The 23,898-nt window shown below is 41.2% G+C and overlaps 2 protein-coding genes across 2 annotated transcripts in view; both read right to left on the bottom strand.

The window, feature by feature from the left end:
* The window catches only part of ptpn9a (protein tyrosine phosphatase non-receptor type 9a), a 46,118-nt gene extending 41,655 nt beyond the window's left edge, over positions 1-4,463 (bottom strand). The window contains exon 1 of the mRNA XM_080736626.1: positions 4,002-4,463. Within this exon, the coding sequence (XP_080592752.1) occupies positions 4,002-4,037 (36 nt within the window). The 5' untranslated portion in view covers positions 4,038-4,463. The remainder of the gene's footprint in view (positions 1-4,001) is intronic.
* A 5,139-nt stretch (positions 4,464-9,602) lies between these two features.
* Positions 9,603-21,856, bottom strand: snupn (snurportin 1). The gene is made up of 9 exons (XM_080736545.1): positions 21,848-21,856; positions 20,944-21,109; positions 19,649-19,829; positions 16,954-17,058; positions 15,011-15,107; positions 14,312-14,409; positions 12,894-12,971; positions 12,109-12,189; positions 9,603-11,376 (listed from the first exon to the last, which is right to left on the bottom strand). The coding sequence occupies exons 2-9, from the start codon at positions 21,099-21,101 to the stop codon at positions 11,050-11,052; spliced, it is 1,125 nt and encodes a 374-aa protein (XP_080592671.1). The 5' UTR covers positions 21,102-21,109; positions 21,848-21,856; the 3' UTR covers positions 9,603-11,049.
* Positions 21,857-23,898: the final 2,042 nt, after the last annotated feature.

Raw genomic sequence — 23,898 nt, 5'->3', positions numbered from 1 at the left:
CCCCCACACACACACACACACACACACACACACACACACACACACACACACACACACACACACACACACACACACACACACACACACACACACACACACACACACACACACACACACACACACACACACACACACACACACACACACACACACACACACACACACACACACACACACCTCTTCGCCTGCCTCTTCCCCCACTTTCCCTCACTCACTTCCTGGGAGTAGACAAAACAGGAGAGCTGCATGCATGCGCAAGTGTGATCCCTCTCTCACACGCATGCATGGACACGCACGCTCGCACACAGCCATGCACACACACTCTCCTTTCACATGCTCTCTTCTCATACACATGGAACTCTCTCCCTGAAACACATGTAGACAAACATGCCAATTCTCTTAAAAAGTGAACACACACACACACACACACACGCGCACGCACGCACACACACACGCACGTTTAGTGGGAATGCTTTTTAACAGCTGCTTTTAGAATGAAGTTCTACCATGCTGTTGGAGGCTCCCAGGAGAGAAGCTCTCCTCCACACACACACACACACGCCATATAAACATCCTCTCTCTTTCTCTCCGTCACACACACACAAACTGGGGATGTAATAAGTGCCTCGTTCCCAGTTAGCGCGCGCACGCACACACACACACACACACACACACACACACACACACACACACACACACACACACACACACAACACACACACACACACACACACACACACACACACACACACACACACACACACACACACACACACACACACACACACACACACACACACACCACACACACACACACACACACACACACACACACACACACACACACACACACACACAATGATTCTAACCTCCTCACCCCCAACATGGAGGGGGGGGGGGGGGGGGGGGGGGGGGTATTATAAATGTGTCCAGTATCCTAACAGGGCTGAAGACCAACCCAACACAGGAAATGAAGAAGGCAGATAAGACTTTCTGCTGGCCAGATGAAGAGAGGATAGGAGAAATAGAAAGGGCAGCAAAGAAACACAGGGTGTCCAAAACAAAAAGTGTACCCTGAAGTCATGTTCAGTATTAGGATACTAGCCCTGGCTTTTCGGTTAGAATGTTATGGTCTCATCTAAAAACACTTTCAACCCTGTAGTTACATTGATAGTATAGTTGCGACCGTAGGACGCACTTACTACAGAAAGCTCCACCAGGTGTCCGTGCGTCAGTCAGTCAGTCCGTCACACGTCAGACGTCACACTTTTGCCCTGCTCATATCTCCGCAACCGTTGCCCCGATCCATGCCAGATTTTGCACACACACTCCTTACCTGCCAAACTACAACCTCCAAGGACCCCCGGAGTTCCAGGGACCCCCAGGTGTAAAAAAAATACCAAATGTGCAAAAATGACCACCCCCACGGGGATGCTCACGGGGAATTCCCGGGGACCACCCACTCCTGCTACTCCAGAACGGATGCAAAAGTGGGTGGCGCCCCCAGTGGAGGACCCCCTCCACTGCAGCTCACATAAAATGCCCTAACTCGGCCTAGGAGCGTCCGGGAGAGCCGGGGCCGGTACCTATTCGTCCGCCAAGGCAACGCGGAGACCCCACCCCTCATTTCTCACATGGCCCTCTTCTAGCGAGACCTACGGTCGCTTATCTCCCGATTAGGGAGTCTTACTGGTATGACTGTACTGTACACTATCACTTCTTTCCTAGGCACAATCTCGATATTCCAAGGTCCCATTGTTTCGAGGTCCCAGTATTCCGGTTAAGGTTAGGCTTAGGGTTAGCATTCACCAGAGTCGGCAGGTTAGCATTCAACAGTGTCGGCAGGTTAGCATTCACCAGTGTCGGCAGGTTAGCATTCACCAGTGTCAGCAGGTTAGCATTCACCAGTTTTGGCAGGTTAGCATTCACCAGTTTCAGCAGGTTAGCCTCGGACTACTGGGACCGCGAAACAACGGGACCCTCGGAACAGCGCTACGCGCCCCTTTCCTATGTGGGTGTTTTACATATGTAAGTCAAGTTTTTTTTTTTTATGTATGCCCTGAATCTCGAATAAACAAAACAGTGACGGATCCCCATTTTGTGCATGTCATTACAGAAAATAACACAACGAGATGTACTCTTTTTTCCCGAAAGAGAAAAGAGTATACAGTCCTAGAAATAGTTTACTCAAAACTCCAGTGATTCTCTCAAAGTGGGGTGAAGGGTCCGGCAGGGTTCCTTGAGGGGTTTCCAAATGAACAGGTCGGGGGTTCTTGAAATTAAAAAAAGTTTGACTTTGACAGCCACTGCTCTTCGAGAGCAATATTAAAAAACAGGAGGTTTCAGCTAGAACAGACGGCTCTTGAGATCTCCTCCTCATCTTTAATATCAGGGGTCATCACCATGCCAGTTTGTGATGGACATTTTCGTCAAACCTTATTTTTGCCAAAGACATGACAATGAGCGATTGGGACCATTACCAGAAACACATTACCAGACCTAGCGCTAAATGCATAAGAGTGGACTCCTAATGTGTTATAGTGTCTATTCCAAGTGTCTCAGATTTTAAAACGATATTATATCTGCATTAGTTAAATAAGTATTCTACCTATTCTGAAGAAACCCTGGAGACTGGCAACTAAGCCAGCCACTGCATACTGGCTGTATATACACGCTTCAATGCAGCATGGTCCAAGTCTATTCACTATACTAGCTGGCATCAATGCAGCATAATAGTCCAAGTCATTCCATGAAATGCCTGGATCCCGAGGCTAGTGATTTCAATAGGCTAATTGGGTCTTGTCATTAAGTACAGTCAATAGCCTACTTTGTTCACCCAATACTTGAACAAAATACAATCATTATAAAGGGAAAAAGGATGATGCTTTTTTTAATCAAAGATTTACTATGGACGGACAAACAAGCAAACAGTTTTGCCACTGACACATTTGTCCTGTAGGGATACACTGATGACCCCAAAGTGTCCATCTGTGAGACTCGGAGTGAAGCTCTGGTAAAATACTGGTCTCTATTAGCTACACAGAAAATAGTGACCTGGCGAATTCTGTAACCCCAGAGCTATATCTTGTGTTTTCTCTTTTTTTTAATTTTATTTAAGTTTGTGCTGAAATAAAACTCTGGTTGTGTGACATTAGGAGTCAGAGACGATTGGTTACCAATTTTGGCGTAACAAGCACAGAGATGGAAAAGGAACTTCGCAGACATAACAGCAGCAGCTCATTTGAATTGACACAGACGTGCATTATAATATAATACATTGGTTCTCTAAGTAGGGTCCGGGGACCCCCAGGGGTCCTTGAGGGGGTCCCCAGCTAAATGATAGTTAGGAACCAAATGGACCCTTAAGTCAGAGTTTACAAATGGAACCAAATGAACCCGCGGTTCCATTTGTACACTCTCAAAAGTTAAATTAACATTGATTTTACAAATTGGGGTCCCAGTCAGAGATAGAAATAGTCTACCATTAAAAGGGGGTCCGTAGCCTAATGCATGTTAAACTTGGGGTCCTTGGAATTAAAATGGTTGAGTCACTGCAGTGCTAAACCGTAGAAATCTTCTCATGGGAGTCCCTGGCAAGGCTGGCATATCTTTTCAAATGGGGGGTCCACGGGCTAATACGTGTCAAATTCTGTCAATGTGGGTGTCCTTGACATTAAAAAGTTTGAGAACCACTGCATTATTATAACATAATACACACTAGGAACAAATAAATACATTATAATAAGCACGATTTATTTTTGGAGAGCGACGCCGTAGCACGACGAAGTATAAATTAAGCATCAACAAACTGTGACTACTGACCAACTGACCATTCCAAAACTGTGAGCATTAAAACGCGCGTCTCACCTGCGGCTGCTTTTATTTGGCACGCGATCATGCACAGAATGACCACCAGATCAAAGAAAACAAGAAACACTGCAAAACGTGTTCAGATCAGGACTGAAACGGCAAATAAAAAGCTAATAGGGCCTTTTTTTTACCTGTTCCTCCTCTGCAGACAAACTGGCTGCTTCCATGGTTCAGTTTGTTAGATCACCTTTTTAATCACAGATGTATCCTTCTGCTGAAAAGAAAGGCGATGCAGAAAAATGTCTGTATCCCCCTCTCTTCGTGTAAAACTGATCGTAACGGGGGTTCAATCTGTTTCCCAAATGTCTTTTTTAGGTTTCTGCTGGCATTTGGGGGAGGATTAAAACAAAACGAGAAAAAAAAGAAGAAGAAGAAAAAAAAAGAACGTTTCCGGAACAACTCGGACGATTCTTATTTAGAGAGAATAAGATCAAAAGATCTGATCTTCCTTGCACACACATCCAACAAAAAAGTGCAAAAGAAAAATCGTTGCTATGTGCGAAGACGAGGTCTACGTCTCTTTACGACGGGACGAGAATTCCTCCTGGATTTCAGCCGTCATGGTTCAACTCATATCAACACATTTAACGACACACTCGGGTTCACTGTGTTGCATCTGATCTGGCTGGCTGCTTTTAAATACAAGCGGTCGTCGCCTTTATAAGGTCGGTGAAGTGAAGCTACAATATACTACTAACATAAACATTTCCGAGGTGGTTCAAAACGTTGCTCTGCCCCCTGTCGGTGTCTCTGGAGTACAACAAGAGCTCGCTCGCTCGCTCTCTCTCTCTCTCTCTCTCTCTCTCTCTCTCTCTCTCTCTCTCTCTCTCTCTCTCTCTCTCCCCGCCTACTCCTCCATTCATAAAAACAGCAGAGGGGGGGAAGAAATCTCCATTTTGAGTCTCACCTTTTTGATTTGTTTTATAGGCCACTGTTTCCCAAAGAGTTTGTGACCAATTTTTATGGTTCACGAGTTGAGTAGTTTTAAAGTTTTATTTTCCTACATAAAAAATAAATAATAATAATAATTATATATATATATATATATATATATATATATATATATATATATTTCAAAGAGTTTTCCCCTCCTCACAAAATACATTATTCTAAAACAAACAAACACATCTAAGAAATTCCATGGATGTAAAAAATATATAGGCTAAAGTAAGAGGTAGTGAAAATAGCCAGTCTACAAAAAGTGCCACGTTGTGAGCTTATGAGCTTGTAGATCTGCTATTTTTACTAGTTTTGGTCCCGGGCAAACGTTTAATCCTCTTTTGGGTCTCGAGCTAAAACGTTTGGGAACCACCGGTGTATAGCGGTAACAAACCTATAGCTGCTACTTTAGCTTACTTATAACATTAAAAACAAAACATTATCACACAAGGTTGTGCATTAACATGGAAAAAACTAAAGTGGAGAATAGAACATTATTCCCATAGGTAGGCCTACTGTACCACTAGACTTGGACTTTATTAGACCATTCATATTAATTGTTGGCTGATACAACTGATACAAAAAAGGCTGCACAAATAACACAAACACTGCAGTCACAAGTTATTAAACCTCAATATTTTGCACGCAACATAATAAATAAACAATTCTTATAAGGTCTATGCAGTATAGTGAGAAGTCTGGGGTGGAAGCAGGAGGGAGAACACAACAATAGACTTCCTGTTCTACAGCTGATGTCATGTCACTTGGGAAGCTCCGCCCACTTGAAAAGCACTGACTCACTAGTCTGCTGTTGTCAATGGAGAGAGAGAGAGAGAGAGAGAGGTAAAGAGAGGGAGAGTGGGGGGAGGGTGAGAGAGAGACAAGAGAGAGAGGGGGGGATGAGAGAGAGAGAGAGAGAGAGAGAGAGAGAGGGGGGTGAGGGAGGGTGAGAGGGAGTTTGTGTGTGCGTGCGTGCGTGCGTGTGTCATGTGTGTGTTTGTGTGTGTGTGTTTTGGACTCATTTTCTATGTTAAATTCTTGACTAGACAATTGTTTTGCAATTTTGATGCTTTAAAGAAGGGGAAATTGGAGAATTAAGAAGAGACGATGGAATTAGTCCCTCGTCGAGGTTGTTCCTAAAGTAGTTGCATCATGTCCCAACCACTACAAAGCTGTGTGTGTGTGTGTGTGTGTGTGTGTGTGTGTGTGTGTGTGTGTGTGTGTGTGTGTGTGTGAGTGTGTGTGCGTGCGTCTGTGCGTGCGTGTGTCAGAGCATGATTTCATACATTTTCAAGGTGGTCTGTTGCTTTCCAACATTGACTGTGTGATGCTGCCCACATGTACATACTAGCTACTATGAACAAGGATGAAAACAATTGTATTTAAAATAAATGAATTTAAATGAAAATAAGTGAATGTTTATGTTTACAGCATACAGTAATACCAGTAGGCCTAAACATTAGTGAACAACAGCAAACCTGCAACTGCAAACCTTCAGAATTACAGTTACCAGCAGTGTGGTAAATTTCAGATGTGTCATGCATTTCAGACATGCCACGTTGCAGACGAGACCGAGAGCTGGTTTCTTAGAAATCTTGTGCTAAAACACTTCCTTTGAACTCAGACAAACCTGAATACGTAAATTGTCTGTGCATGTGGTCTGTGGGTGATGTGTGCAACTGTGCATGCCGAGCGCATTGCGAAAGCCACGTCCAGTTTGTCAGAGGGGTTCCTGGAAAGTGATTAGTGTGGGGTCCGAGCTGAATTCTCAGTCATTACCACACAAACCTGAGTGTCGCTCTGTGATCGCTGGCTCAGGTCCTTTCTATCTTTTCTCACATCTGTTTTCTTTAAATTATCTTGCTCTACTCTGTTCTTGTTCCCTCTCCTCACCTCTTCTTTTCATGTCAACCGTTTCTTTCTCTTGTTCCGTTCCCTCTCAGCCTTTTCTCTCTCTCCACTCTTCGTCTTCTCTCCTCTCTCTATTGTGCCTGTGACAGATAGGTTAATGGCTGAAATGGAAGGCACACATGTGTGTATGTATATAATATATATTCTTCTCCTACATGAATGTATATTCTGTTGCTTATTTATTTATCCATTTATATTATGTATATTCTATATTTTATTTTTGTTGTAACATACATAGCTTACTATGCTACCTAAATTTTGGTGCAATTCAAGATATATTTTACTAGATACAAATAAAGTCAAATATTTATCTTATTAAACGTACTTTTTGATGTCCTAAGCAAACTGTTCTCTCATTTCCTTTCCTCCTCAGATTTTGAATTACTCAGTACAGGATGTGATGTGCAGTTGTGCACCTTCACTCGATGTAAAGCGTACAAAAATGTAGTGCTGTGCTAGATCAAGTTAAATATGATGCAACTACCCTCTTTGCTATTGAGGATGTTACACGTAGTTTAGACGTAAGGGAAAAAGGCTAAACTGTGAACCACCTTGTAAACGTGTTTTGAGAAAAGTGCAATACAATAATATTATAAAACGGAGGTTGGTAGGAGTGCATTGGGGTTATCAAGTGGGTGGCTTCCAACGCTGATGTTTTGGTTGAATTAGACCCAAGAGGCGTCCTTGCCACGAACACGATGAAAAGACCTGAAACCACGTCAGCGATGTTTTTTTGGCACATGATGTGTCCACAGAGGGCTCTGAGATCGTAAGTTCACAGCCACAGTGGGTGGACAGTCATGCGCATGACTTTCCTGTTGACAGTCCATTAAATCCTCTCCTCTCCATCATGTGGTACTCTGAGCTCTGCTGTAAACTGGTTAGAGAAGCAGGTTTAGGAGTGAAAGATCATTTGTGGGGAAAGTGAAAGAGACATTCTGTCTCCTCCCAAATAACCCATTATCCCATATTACCTACCTAAGTCCCCCGCAGTTGCTCCAGTCACGTGTGTCGCACCAAATTCTGGGCCCTGGGTACAAGGATTCATTGTGGGCCCCCCCCATGAATGTTCTTCTTAGGGGTTTAACCCATTTAGACTGGAAACACATTATTACGTATTATGTTGTGCTTTAACTATTGAAAAATAGCAGATCTACAAGCTCATAGCGTGGCATCGAGTGCCGCGCTGCAAGCTTGTACTGCAGATCTGCTATTTTTAATAGCAGATCTGCTATTAAAAATAGCAAATCGTGAAAAGGTCTTTGGATATTTCAAATCGTTGTTTCTATGTCAGTGGTGCTCAAACCTTTTCATGTGAAGGACCCCCAAAATTATATGTATTTGGCCACGGACCCCCATCTCAAAATATTTTGTTCCAGGGACCTCCCAGAAGCAAAATTTTAGTTACAAAATTAATGTTCGCTTAAAAAAACATATATTCAAAGATTTGCACACATTTTCACAACTTTTCAAAAATAGCAGATCTACAAGCTCGAGCTAGTATATCTTCTATTTTTCAATAGCTAAAGTGTAAAATAATTAGGGCCCCTCCACCTTGGGCCCTGGTAACTGTCCCACTTTTCCCACCCTTGTGACCCACTGCATGGCTCCAATGATGCAGCTCAGCTGACAACAGGAGAAAACTGGTTATACCGGGCATAGTGTGAAAATATACTGGAGCAAAGGAATAAAAAACAACCCGTAAGTATTTCAGGGGTAACAAATACAGTATATATTATTTTAAACTGGAAGGGTTTTTTTTTCTCTTCCCTTGCCAAACAAAAAAAAAAAAAAAAAAAAAAACGATAGCTTGCACAAAAATGAATGTAATCCACTGTTTTACACCTGTAAACCTGTGACGTGACAAGATGATTCTGAAGGTTAATGACTTACAGTACTCTTCTATAGAGCATTTCCATAGAAGAGCATCATCGGTGATCATTCGATTTGATCACACATATGAGACAAAAGCAGCAGTTAATGAGTTCTTCTGATAACTGACATCAGCAGTGTGAGTCAGAATTGCAAGCGAACTGTAAGAGCCTATTGGTTGTAGAGGGCGTACCGTGACTGGAAAGTTGAATTGGCAACACTTCCTATAAAGCTCCTGTATATTATGCATTATAAACATATGTATAAAGCATTATAATCTGCTTATAAGTTATAACACTATAATTCTACTTCATAATGCATTATAATAATCATAACATTATAAAGCATTAAATAATAACTTATGACTCATAAGGTCAAATTAAATGCATTGTTGTCATATACAGCTAACACTGCATAATTACAGTTATAAGCACTCAGTCATAAGTAAAGCATAATGCAATCATAGCATTACAAAGTGTTACATTAAAAAAATGTAGAGTTATTAATTTTAAAAGGGGAAATGTTTCAGCTTCACCAAGCTGATGGCTGCTCAGATGGTCATGATGAGCGTTAGGTTAGGTTAGGTGTCTTTCTCAGAGACATTTAGACATGCAGACATGGGCAAACAGGGAGGTGAACCCATGACCTTCTTATTACCAGACAGCCACTCTACCCACTAAGCTACAGCTACGTACTACGTAGCTACAGCTAATAAGTTATCCTATTTTTGCAGCGATTGTGATTCAGACCATGCACTGCTGTAAAACATAGATCGTTTAAGCAGTGCCAATAGCGTTCATTTCAAATGTCACGGGTCATGATGATGGTCTAGAGAATCTAGATATCAAACCATAAATTACTAGTACAGCATGTGCTGTCCACATCTGCATACAACAGATCCGTTTCATGACACAATCTGTTTTTCTGTTGAAAATATGTTGTGTCACTTGAATGAGTGACGCAGTTTTCTGATGAAGTATAAATGAGGCTTTACATAAATGACGTTAGTGTTGATAAGCTCAGTAAAAACTTTTATTCAGAAATATTAACACTTGATAACTTCAACATAAGCAGCATCGTGAAACATCAACATCCAAAATTTAAAAACAAGAGTAGAAAAACATCCATATCACCACCAATACCACACTTCTTAAAGAACTTTCATTCAACCTGGGAACATGTCCCAAGTCCTGAGTAGTCCTCAGACAAACAACAAATCACTCCTCCCTCTCACATCTCCAATAAAGAAAACGCATCTCTTCAATAGAGAGAAATTTGTATAGGTTCTTCCTACATGCCTAGGTTGTGTTTAGATGAAAGCATTATGAAATATAGAATTGACAGCCATTCAAACGTAAAGATTATTTTATACTCCATCACACGACAGTCATAGTTGTTGCTTCTGAAAATAACAGATCTTCAAGCTAACAATGCATCACAGTTAGATTGAAGGAATGTTGTTGTACAATGGAGTAAGCATAATTATGTATCACTTTCCAAAACAGGCCAAGCGAACAAGGGAAAAATGAAGGTGATCTGAAGTGTTACAAGGTGACAAAGTGATCACGAGAAACAGAATGAGCATCTCATATTTCCAACTGTTTCCAACAGCTCTCATTTTACGTCCTGCCCCTCGTTTCGTTAAGCATTGTGAAATGACAAACCATGACAAAGTAACTAATGGCACAATACGCATCTCCTCAGATTTCTCTCCACAACAGATGAGGAACAAATTGTGTCCATTTCCCATGAGTCAAACCCTAAACCTGCATTGATGGCGATGAAGAGCAGAATATAAGGTTTTAACTTGTGAAAATACTGTGGCAATCTCCCACCGAACAGGACGACAGTTGAATGATACGTAATGGGTGTTTTGAGTTCTATTGTCGCTAGTTATTTTGTGATCGGTCGGCCCTGCAGTGCTAAACGTTATCAATCAAGTAACAGAGCTGTTCATAGCCTCGGGTTCTCATCTCTGCTGCAGCCATGTGTTTTGTCAAAGGGTTCCAATCTCCTTGCTTATACTGCATCACAACAACAGCCAAACACCATAAAATACCCTGTTCTCAGCCAGCAGATTGCTAAAGCCTGAGTTATACTTGTTTGTGTGCGATGTTGTACACCAAAAATAACCAAGCTACAAGCTCACACTGAGCTCATAGATCTGTAATTTTCAGCAAAGTATAAATCACTCATAACCACTTGAACCCCAGGAATCAGATACATATTCTGGTAGGAAGATGGGAACATTAGCCAAAAATAGCAGATCTACAAGCGCTGTGACGCGCTGCACTGCGTTGTGAGCTTGTAGATCGTCTATTTTTGGCAAAGAGTTTTGGTGTAGATGGAAGAAAAAAAAAAAAAAAAAGAGGTCCAAGTAGATGGCCAACTAAAGTCTAGAGGGTCTAAGTGGTTAACCCTACCCCATCTTTCACCTCTGACCGTCTTCTTCTCTGTTCAGTTCTCCATCTGAGCCTCCTTTATGGGCTTCTGGGGCAGAGCGAATGTAGGCTCCCCATCTCCACTGTCCTGGCTGGGCGTGGACAAGTACTCCAGCTCGTAGCGTCCGTTCCATTCGCCCGGTCGAATCTCGCTGGAGGTTTTCTTGTGTTCCCGGATCTGCTGGAGCTGGTGGCCGGCATAGGCTGGCTTGGAGGTGAGGGGCCCCGCGGGGACATCCATACCCAGGATGTCAGCCACCATGTAGGGTCGCAGCCAACCAACCAGGGGGGTGGTGCCGGGGGTGTAGTGGGTCTGCCGGTGGTAGAAGAGAAGGCCATCCACCTGATGAACAAAACACAACAACAGAGGAGAGGAGGAAATAAGTAATAATTATAACATGGGCTTCACTTCACTTGTCAAGGACACCCAAGATTTTTCAACATCTTCATTTCTACAGCAAGATTAGGTTTCCTTTTTTAAATATGTTTATGTTCTTTTTTTGGTGTTTTCTTTATTTTATAGGTGTAGTAGAGATGGACAGGAAACAGGGAGAGATATAAGGGGAGAAACATGTGGTAAAGATAGTCGCAAAAGGGACTCAAACCCGCAATGCACCGTCAGGCAACTTAGGATCCTAGCCAACAAGAACATTTTATTTAAAGTCCACACAACAGCTAACATGAGTGGCAAGTGCTTATGGTACAATATGCATATTATTACAATACAGAATTGTATTATGCTACTTGTTAGCAAAGACACTCTTTGGACTGTTCTCCCCCTCAGTTCCCCTACTGTCTGTGTGTCTGATACTCTACATATTACTCTAGTCTACATCTTAGATTTCCTACCGTCTGTCTCTCCTACACTGTCTGCCTGTCAGCTTTCCTACTGTCTGTCTCTCCTACACTGTCTTTCTCTCAGCTGTTTGCCCCAATAAGACAACATACACTTGACAGTGGCTTATGAAAACAAAGGCACACACATTCTGTTTCCAATGAAACTGTTCAAGCAGAAATTTAAGTCAAACATACTGTAAAAGAAGTTGATATGAATGGTAGAAAGTGCTTTTCTTACGTTGAAGCTGTAGTCTGTGCTCAGGGCTTTCTGGATGGATTCTGTGGCGCAGTCAGAACTCTGGAGACTGACAAACCGGAACTGTCCAAAATAAAACAAAAACATGTTGTCAGTTGAACAGATAGGCATTAAAACTATACAGTTCGCACGCACGCACGCACGCACGCACGCACGCACACACACACACACACACACACACACACACACACACACACACACACACACACACACACACACACACACACACACACACACACACACACACACACACACACACACACACACACACACACACACACACACACACACACACACAGAAATGTGATTTCACTGTGGTCGAGTTAAAAACAGACCAGATACATGATACAACACCACACAAGACACATGATTACCATGTATACTTCGTGTACAGGTATCTGTGATGGCCATCACTTAAAATTAGGCATGCCACGATTCACTCAACTCACGATACGATTCGAATCACGATTCAAGGTTCACGATTTCAAGATTTTTAAACAAAATTATTTTCCACAGAAATGACAGAAAATTCAACTACATTGCAAAAGTAGCATACCTTTCATGTAAAAGTACTTAAAAAGAATCCTTTAATTATTATTTTTATTTTTTATTTTTATGAATCGTGACATGCCTACTTAAAATGCATGCAGTGTATTCTCTGTTGATGCATTCATTATCATTTGATTTAGAAAAGCCAGGAAGGAAAGGTTGACTTGGTGCCTGGTCATACAAAACTTCTTGTAGCGATACGTGAGGTTTATTCTTACAGGGTTGCGTTTGGCTATCTCCGTCAGGCCCTCGGTCTCCTCGACTTTGGACTGGAGCCAGTAGAACCGGAACTCTGTCTGTTGATGTGAAAATATCAACATGAGCTGTAAACAACAACCCTCTGCTCCAGACCATGAAAAAAGGCAACATGGAGGATAAACAGGCACATGTGTGCTCCAGACATCACTAGTTGCTACCAGATTACATTCCAGGAGAATAGATATATCCCTTTCCATTTAAGAACATTATCTAATTATAAAAGTGCACTATTAGGAGCACAGCCAGGCCAGGTTGGCTGCCCACATTTTGGAAGTCTATCATAGCCAATTGGAATGGAATATGAAATATCGGTCTGGCCTGGCAGAGATAATTAAAACAATACTGAAGAAGTTCTTTAACTCATTGCATGCCAGGCCCGATAGTCCCGAGATTATTTCAATGTCTTTCCCTGCCAGGCCCGATAGTCCCGAGAATTTCCGCCATTTTGAAAAAAATGTTGTTTTTTTTTTTTTGTTTTTTTTTTTTTAAATCTTTTTCAAAAAAAAATTTTGACCCCAAAAAATGTAGTAGGCATGATAGAAATCGCGAAATTGCATGTTTAACCCCCATAGCAACCCCATCTATCAAACATGGCAGCCATCTTTGTTTACATTTTAGGAAAACATAATGGCTTCTATCTCATGAATGCCTGAACGGATTTCCATTCGGATTTTTTTGTTTGAAAGCTGTGAGCAATGTGGACACACGTGGTGCATTATCTAGGCATGGGTGTGCATGATTCGTGCACTATGAATTACATGGAAGTCTATGGAGACTGGAGGCATGGTAGAGTACGAAGGTATTGTTAAATGGCGGGGAATGTGTTAAGAATTAACCTATATAAAACAGTTACTTAAATGATGTGTTTATGATGTGCCATATGATGCTCTAGATCAGTGGTTCTCAAAGTGGGGTCCGGGGGCCTCCCCCCCCAAGGGTTACTGACGGGGTTCCAGGGGGTCCCTAGCAAAATGAGGAACATTTAAGTCACTTATGCCCTTATTTCAGCAACTATTTCAGATATGGTGAAAAATCTTCTCATATGGGAGTTCCTGGACCAAATCTTTTCAAATGGGTGTACCCGGCCAAATACGTGTGCATAACGGTAGTTCCAGGAACACCACAAACTGACGTGGAACAGGAAATGTTTATGCCACCTTCTGGAAAAGCGAACTACTTTGTTTACATACGCATTGGAAAAAGAAAATCTATGGATCTCGAAAGACACGGTAAAATAATGGAAAAACGCTGGCAGAGGTAACGTTATTAATTACTTCATACCCGGCAGTGAATGTGTAGAAATATGCTATGTATTATTATATTATGTAAAGCCTAAAAGCTTTGCAACATTAATTCTGTCCAGTCCAGTGAGTCTTACAGGGCAGTCATACACAGGGTGTCCTCTCCAACACATGATGTCCAGAATGTAAAATGTTCTGTCCATCTCACTGAAGATACAGTCCAGGATGGTATAGTCTGTAGGGGCACACGAAAACAACATTCAATAAGAAATCAATAAATAGAACAGCAGTATATATTTATTTAATAATACCAATACTTATTATTATGTGCAAGTTTTTGTGGTTTATTTTTATATAAAAAACATAACATCTTTTGTTTGTTTTTTCCCCCTTTTGTTGTTTGTGTGATCATCACCAACCAATGACTATGTAAGCCATTTACCATGAGAGGGAGTGGGTTGTTGGCTGATTTACGACTGTTTCAGTGCTATTAAATTGGTAAATTGCTTTTCTACCACTTCTACCATATAAATGAAAGAAAACACAGTTGTAACTTGCAAGGTATTTGTATTTGTCCCACTGCAACACAACAGTGGGCGGGGTCCATGAGCCAACTCAAGGTTGTTGACTGATTTACCACAGTTTTAAGCCAGTATCTGAACATGAGACCACAAAGTGGTAGAAATTAGATTTTAAAAGATGTAAATAGAAGGTAATGTTACTTCACATGACTACTGCTGCAAATTAAGTAGTTCTTACTTATACTTCATATTACCTTTACTTATTAAATCAGTCCGTTAGATTTTCATGAACCAATGAACTGTGACCCTGCCTACCTTTCCCCATGGCTGAGTTGTGTCTGTTTCCTCCAGGAAGCAGAGATGGGAAGCGGTTCGCGCAGTACCCACTCTTAGTGTACGCTGCAGTTGACCCCTGAACAACAGGAGAACCACAGGGGTGAGGGGACCACAGGGACACACAGGATACAGTGACCCACAAATCAATGTGACAGCTGACATTTTGTCTTTTAGAGACCACCAGTGAGGTCAACTTGAGATTCACCACTGTCCATTCATTAGTATAGTAAGTATATTCCCTAATATACTTAAAGGACAACTTTGTTTTTTTAGAACAAGGGTTCATATTTTAGAGAAAAGAAAAGATGAGTGTTAAAATGTTTTCATTTACTTCTTTCTATCATTTTAGTGATTTTAACCAATTTGATTTGCATGCATGCCCTCAGGTTGGGGGCATGCATGCAAGTGGCTAAATATGTATTTTTAGACACAATATGCCCATTCCAAAGATGCAGATGTGACTTATGGGGGCAGGTATAAAAAGTAACGAAGAAATCTAAAAGACATATTTAGTCACTTTATACGCATGCCCCCAACCACTGAAATCAAAATACTAAAATGACTAAAACAATAGAAAGCACAAAATGAAAACATTTTAACACTCATCCTTTCTTTTCTCTAATTACAATCTAAAATATGAACCCTTGTTGTAACAAAAACAAAGTTGTCCTTTAAGTTGCCATACAATGAATAGTGAAAATAGTCGATCTACAAGTATGCAGTGCAACACAATGTGTTGAACTTGTGAACTTGAAAATGTTGATAATTTGTTGCATTTTGTGGGAGATTATCACCTATAATGGCATGCCCAAAATAGGGATGTCAGGCTGGAAGTGGTTAGTAATCCATATATACTGTAGTAATTCAATCAGTGTGGTTACAGTTTTGCAAAAGCAGGAAAGATTTCTGCCCCGTTACGTGCAACTCCACTCCCGGTGGAGTTATGAAACAGGAAATGACCGCATCACACATAAAAACACACATGCATGAATGCACGTGCACGCACGCACACACACACACACACACACACAAACACAGTTGCATCACAGGAAGATAGGGTGTCAGTCACAAGGGTTGATCCAGAGTTCAGTCAGAGTTCATTGGTTCAGCGGTAGGGGAATTCTGTACAACAGGGTTGTACAACAGGGTTGAGATCTTTGCCGCTTTTGTAAAACTGCAGTCACATTTGTGACTAAACTACAGGCTGTGTCGTCTGCTGCTAAGATGATGCACACTGACACTGGCATGCCTTTCTGAAGGTCTGTCGCCGCTCTGACAACACTTCATGTTGCAATGTTTCCTCATTAGTGGCGTCAGTTCAGCAAAAGCTAGGGTATGGCAAAGATGGGAGTCCTCATGGAAAAGAGGCATTACATTTTGGATAAAGCTCACATTTTGGATACATGCTCACAAGGTGTTGTGAGCATGTAGATCGGCTATTTTCACAATGTCTGAAAAAAACGAGTTTTGACAGTTTTTTTACACAGGTTTCTACGGTTTCTTGGGCTGGATATGGCAGCCTGGAACGGTTGTTCAAGTGCAGCTAAACTTGGCATGTTAGTAAACGTGCTACAATTAACAATAATGCATTGCACCTGTGCAGCTGACCTGCGGAACCTGGGAATATACCATCTTGTCAAGATGGGGAGAATACAAGTGTGGAGAATATAATTATAATACCTTGTTAAAGTTACCATTTTGTAAAATTTTGCATTTGTAGTTTGTAGTATGGCAGCTGCATACCCCTGCCATACCCAATTGACGCCCCTGTTCCTCATAATATTATGATGGTGATATGTCCTTCAATACGTCAAGACAGTCTTTACGATAAATTGTATTTTCTGATGGGGATCCATGACCAAATGCATATTAATTTGGGACATTTTGAGAACAACTGGTCTAGGAGAGTGTTTGCAGGATACCTTGGAGGCGACAATGAGGGATCGTTTCCCGACAGGACAGACCACCAGCAACCAATCAGAACTCAGGTCTGATGGAACATCAACCAACCACTCTGACAACATCAGCTGGAGAAGAAAACAAACACAAATATGACAATGTTTTAATATGTTAAACCAGGGGTCTTCAACGTTTTCAGGCCAAGGGCCCCTTAGCTGAGAGAGAGAGAGATGAAGCAGGGACCCCCAGAGTCCATATGGTTTCATCGTTTGACAGCACAATCATCAGTGTATTTTAGATTCATGTCAATTTGTTATTAGACATGTAACCACTTGAACCGTCAATAGTTAATAAACTTGACTTTTCACTCTGTACTTAATTGTGCTCTTTCTTACCCTCTACAACAAACCTCTTTGCTGAAAATAGCCGCTGCGAGGCGTTGTGAGCTTGTAGATCTGCTACTTTTGGCTAAAGTTCTCAGAATATGGACGTTAGGGTTCAAGAGGTTAATATAAAAAAGGAGAAAAAAAGTTTCTATCCCACATAAATTTGAAGGACCCCCTGTAGTAACTCTGAGGATCCCCTAGGGGTCTAGGTACTATATACTGTTTTTTTAATGAATACATGTTAATTTAGTCCAATCTGTATGGTAAGAATATATTACAATGCAGGCATTGACACTAAGGCTTGCCCACCTGCCCCTGGCAGGTAAATAAAACGTCAGGGCAGGTGAAGTTGGCTTTCAGGTTGCCCGACAGGGCAAGTGCTCATTTGAGAGGGGACACAAATGTCTATAAACACAACACGAGATATCTGTCTAAACACCTGAACGTGGCCAGTGCGCTGTGTCTTCTGGTCTGTGGAATGTAAAATAAGAGCACTATTATAATAATGTGCTGTTTTTACGGTTGCTACATTTAAAAATATAAAATAACAAGTGTGAAACCATAGACATATTCAATCATAGCTAAAGTATTTGGTATTTGGATTTGGAGGTATTGAGGTATGACATTTTATCGCACAGCCCCAGAAAGTAAAGTGTTAAATTGAGCGGTAATTCAAATCGTACCTATCATTTTATAATGGACAATTTACTTTTCGGGCAAGTGGGCATTACCTTCGGGCAAGTAGAACATGACCTGTACTTGCCCGATGGGCAAGTGCCTCTGAGACCTTAGTGTCAACCCCTGCAATGTAACTTACATAAAATACAACCACCCCAATACAATTGGATTGGTTGTATTTCGTCTCCCTGCTCTTCTATTGAGACATTTAGATCGTGTCAAAGGTCACGTCGCACCTAGACACAGGATCTGACACAAATCTTGACCTGATGGTCAAGATTAAATTTATTCCCTGAGCAAGCAGGCAGGCTGTAATAGCTCTATGGTCAGTTCAATATCTCTATTGGTGGTACTACTAAGAGTGCTAGATAATCTGTCATGGACTGTTTAATAAATATAACTGTTTACCATAATTATCTTTGTGCAAAGCCTGAAAACCTAAATCAGAATCATATTAATTGCCAAGAACAATGAGAGCAAGGCAATCTGTGTTGTGGCATGAACTGATTCAGAGACACGTTCGCCCTCTTGTGGCCAAGACAGACAATTGAAACAGCCTATATAGCTTTTGTGAACAGCAAATTCTAGTACATCCATAGACATCAGACAACCTTTCTTACACTAGGTAAAGAAAATATGTATAACATCAATACATACCAGTAATCAATTATTGCTTCCACCAAAAATGACCAAACAACATATGAAATCATATAGGCTCCTTACACAGATACATCGGAATGCAGTTGGAAAAACAACAACACATGCATGTTCATTGAATACATTTGGTTTATATAGCGATTTTGCCTATGTCTGAATCACATTATTCTGTGAGCACATTTCTGTCTGTGACAATTAAAAGTAAGTCATTTACCATGAGAGGGAGTGGGTTGGCTGATTTACCACCAAACAACCCTGAAACAGTGCAGCCAACAACCCACAACCTCGAATGGTAAATTGCTATTCTACCACTTTTACCATATAAATGAAAGAAAACACAGTTGTAACTTGCAAGGATCTTTAGTTACAATCATTAATTGTTTCAGTAAAATTGTTTTCAGTTTTTTAACCACTCAAATTTACTTTACACATCACATTCACCAATGCCGCAATGACGGAACACGGTTACACATTATTAGTACAATTAATGAGGTACACTTGCACACAGTGGTGTGCTGTGGATTTTTTAGCTAGTGGAACTTGGACGACTTCTTCGGTGAGGCCATGCCCGGGTATTGTTACGCAAAGCAGCCAGGTAGGGGGATTGAAGTGTTGACCGTGGCGTGCGGTCAACACATCTTGGCGGCATGCGTGCACGGTGCATGCACGCAAGTGCAAGTAGGGCGCGCGTGCGTGCAGGTTGAAAGGTAGTGGAACGGCACTCCACACTGCTCCACCGTCATCTCACCCCTGCATACACACGGTGGAGGCAAATATGCAATGCACCAACCAACTCATCAGGACTAGTGAGGGGTTCTGGAGTTTTGCTCAAGGCCACTCTGACACACATTAAGGGGAAAAAAAGTCTGTTGTATGCCTTGAGCACTTTCTCACAAAGGCTCTTTAAAAACATGGGCATTGAACTTTAACATCTTCCTCACTATTGTTTGAATCATAGGATTCAGTATGTGAAGCCCTTTTAAAATACAACCCTCACCTGGTTGGCATAATGCTTTGGCAACTTCCTCCTCTCAACCTCCATCCCTTCATCTTCCTCCTCCTCCTTCTCCTCCCCCTGCTCCTTCTTCTCCATCCCTTCATCCTCACCATCGCTGTCTGCTCCTGTCCAGTCCCCATCAGCCAGATGCCGTGCATGGTTCACATAGTTCAACCTTTTCCTGTCATTTACAGAGAATGAGTGACATTTTTAGACAAACTTAATTAAGGATTAATAATTATTATCATCATCAACATCACCCTGCCCGCAGCAATGAACGGCAGGGTATGTTAATCAACCCGTCTCTGTTAGCAAAATAATTTGAGAACGGATGGTAGGATTTGAATACATGAACGCTCGCCCCAAAAGACGTTTACTCAAATCCGGCGACCTTGGAAAGGCCAAAGTAACCTCTGTAAAACTATGCCGAAACCTAACCTTATTCCTAACCTTCACCTCAGTAAAACAAATACAAGAACGGCTTGGGAGGAGCTGTCCAAAGGGAAAAACAGTGTTTAGGGGTGAGCCTTCCGATTACCAAGGGATATGTTGATGTGTGCACTGTGTAGGTTTTGCATCGCCAGGTGTTTATTTCGACCGTAGGTCGCAGTTTAGAACCGCCACATCTTGACCGTATCTGTCTGTCTGTCTGGGTAACGCTTGTCTTTTTTGTTGATTGACTCTCACGCTCTGACATCACTGTGATGTCAGGGGAACCAAATCCCTTTTATGCCCAAAATATGGAGATCCTTGTGATGCCAGGGGAACAAACCCTTTTATGCCCATATATGGAGATATAGAGATCCCTGTGATGCCAGGGGAACCAAATCCCTTTTATGCCGATATATGGAGATCCCTGATGCCATCAATATTAAGCCCATATCTGTGAATATCTATGGGTACCCATATATGGGTAACTGGTCCGATATACATCACTGGTCAGATGGCCAAGACATGGCGTGACCTCGCCCTTTAGGGCGACAGGGCAACACACTGTAGTCCTGGGGAAACGTTATTATCTCCATTAGATAAACCTTTTCGTGAATCAGATGCCATTGGAAATTGATGGAAATCAGATGCAATTGGAAATTGAAGGAAAACATTTGAGGAGTGGTGCTAGCTCAATTAATGGTTGAGCTTCACATGACAGTTAACTTGCTGCAGAATATAGTCACGGCAACCACACTTACAATTTCCAATTGCATCTTACTAGTTACTACTACTATTATTATTATTATTCATTGTTACAAAGATGGACTCGAGTCTTAAAACTTAAAACTGGTTTGTGTGCTGACGTTTTCTGCAGGTCGAGGAAGCGACGGCGTCTCTCGCTCTGCTCCAGGGAGCTGTACTTGGTCTTGTACTGGGCCAGACGAGGGTGCGGACAAGATGTACTGTTGGGCTCCCTGGACACAGCAAAGCTGGCCGACAGGGTCTTGGTCAGCTCATCCATGGGGGAGCCTGCAGGACAACACAGCAGATTAATTAATCTTTAATAGATTGTTGTCAACCAAGATTAGAGATCATGTGGTGAACCGTGAAACTATAATAATCCCGAACTGATTAACAAACCTTATTGTGTGTCATGGTTTTAAACCACAAGGAAGATAACAGCAAATCTATGCCTGAACAATATTCCTCCATGTCATTACCAGAAATGATAACACACTGATCATGTGCTTTTACTAGACCATAACTTTAATTATTTGGCTACTTTTCAGTGCTGTTTTCAGCCAGGAGTTTCACTTCAATCGTCCATTAGCCAATTATTATTATTGTTGTATTATTACTGTCAGTCCAACATATTAATAACTATCACAGTAGCACTAGGCGTGGTTAGAAGCTGAACTAGTTATCAGAATTGTACATAAGATGATTATTATTTGCGATAATTACAACACCAGGACTTAACATTATTCTTCATGAAACAGAGATATAAACTAGTTTTACAAGTCAAGAAGAGCTGGATGCGCACTTGCTTGCTGCATCTCTACATAGGCTATTTGGCTAACATGATGTTAGCACAATGCTAAAGTAGTGCAGAGAGAATACAAGAGAAATGCACGTTTCGACCAGACGACGTGGCAATTTTAGACGTTTAGCTTTTACGTGCACCGTCGTGTATACGACAGAAAGCCTTAAACTTCACATAAACAATAGTTTATGAACCATTTCAATGTTGTTCGGTGTTCGCTGTACCTTGCGTTGTCTGAGCAGAGCAGAGAGAACACCGCGGTGACGTCAGGCTGCAGTCATAATCATATTTCCCACCACCACTGTTTACTTTTTAGTTGGCCGATAAAAAGCTACAGAAGTGAACCCGGGGTTTTGCAGCTGCTGAAGCCCTAATCCTAAGGCCCTATAAACTAGATACAGATATAAGACCCACATTTAGAGTGAACATTTTTAAATTATTTGCTTCTGGGGGTCCCTGGAACAATTTTTTTTGAGATGGGAGTCCGTGGCCAAGTTCCATATCTAAAGTAATTGGGGAAAATAGTCTATGAACAGGTTGCTAAATATCTAGAAGATAAGACAATCTGGCTTCAGAGAATCCCATTCCACAGGCCTCTCCTCGTGCATCAAAACGTGAGTTAGACTCAGGGGAAATATATTGTGGCATGGTCATGCTGGACCTCCAGAAGGCATTTGACATAGTTGACATTTTATGTTTTTATTTTTTTTATTACCCCTCTTTGTATTTACCTACTGTATGTTTTTATTTTTTTATTTTTAAATTGTTTTCCCCTTTTTTTCCTGACTATATACTGCATAGTACTGTGTTCTATCCATCTGTCATTCAGTGTATATGAGATACTTCAATGGTTTCCTATGGAAATAAGCTTAGTCTTTTCTAGGATCTCCTTTTAGTAGACCTTGTACCAGTGAACTGTACCATCATGAAACTGTACTTTTTCCTATGCAAACTTCTAATTAAGTCTTCAATCAATCAATCAATGACTCTATTCTGATTGAAAAATGTAAAGCTATCAGTCTTGACAGCTTGGCCTTCCTTCTCGGGCTCACCTTACTGCTTATAAGCGTGGGGTCAGGGGTGGCTCATGGTAGCTGACAGAGTACAGCATCTTGCAATGGGCACACCACTAAAATACCCATGTACCTGACAAAATACTTCCTAAATGTCAAGGATGTCCACAATTTAGCCTCGTAAACCAGACTCCTCCTCTATCCACAATTACGACACCAGAGGCAGCTCCACAGATCACAACCCAGATGTGTCTCTAAAAAAGGTTCAAATTCATTCTCCTGCTATACCACAAAATGTGGAACGCCCTACAGAAAGCCTTGGAGTGTAAATCCATAACTTCCTTTAAAATTGATCTGAAAAGTCAGTTACAGGCGGCTAGCCTGCTACTCGAGACTACTCGAGATGTAATAGACTAAGCAAGCCCATACTTACCTCCCCTTTTCCACTGTATATAGACTAAGCCCATATTCTCCCCTTTTCCACTGTAAATATTGATTATTTATTTTCTTCTTTCTTTTATTTTTCCTCCACCTCCACCACATTGCTCACATAGACATGATGATGAGAGCTGCAGCAGCAGCATAGAGGGTGTTCTGCTGACTGTACTGTTCAGAATCATCAATCAGAATTCTGATTTGCATGTGTTTAATAGCCTATATATATATATATATATTAATAACAAGCAATCTACAAAATAACTGGTAACTAAAGTTGTCAAATAAATGTAATGTAGGCCTAGTACAATATTTGGATCCGACTCGAGATGTTGTAGTGGAGTAGCAGTAAAAGTATTGGAATTGATTGATTGATTGATTGATTGATTGATTGATCGATCGATCGATTGATTGATTGATTGATTGATTGATTGATTGATTGATTGAAGAATTTATTAGACGGTTGCATAGGAAAAGGTACAGTTTCATGACAGTACAAATCACTGGTACAAGGTCAACTAATAGGAGATCCTATCAAGCTTTTCTGCTTATTTACACAGGAACCACTTTATCTAATAGGCTATAACATTGAAAGACAGGCGGATAGAACACAGCAATTTTCATAGGATATCATCAGTAACAAAAGGGGAAAAGTGGAAATTGGACAGTACAGTATTTAAATGTTCTTAATTACTTTACACCACTCACTGCTACTACATGTTTTTTTATATAGGTCTATCTGTTTATTTCAAATGTTCAGTTTTCTTTCTCTTAACTACAGGCATATAGAAAAATGTTTACAAAATGTACAGATACAAATACAATCA

The sequence above is a fragment of the Nannobrachium achirus genome (assembly GCF_963921795.1).
Source record: "Nannobrachium achirus genome assembly, chromosome: 11".
Classification (NCBI taxonomy): Eukaryota; Metazoa; Chordata; class Actinopteri; order Myctophiformes; family Myctophidae; genus Nannobrachium; species Nannobrachium achirus.
The sequence above is the reverse complement of the archived record's forward strand: the minus strand, read 5'-3'. Positions and strand labels throughout refer to the sequence as shown.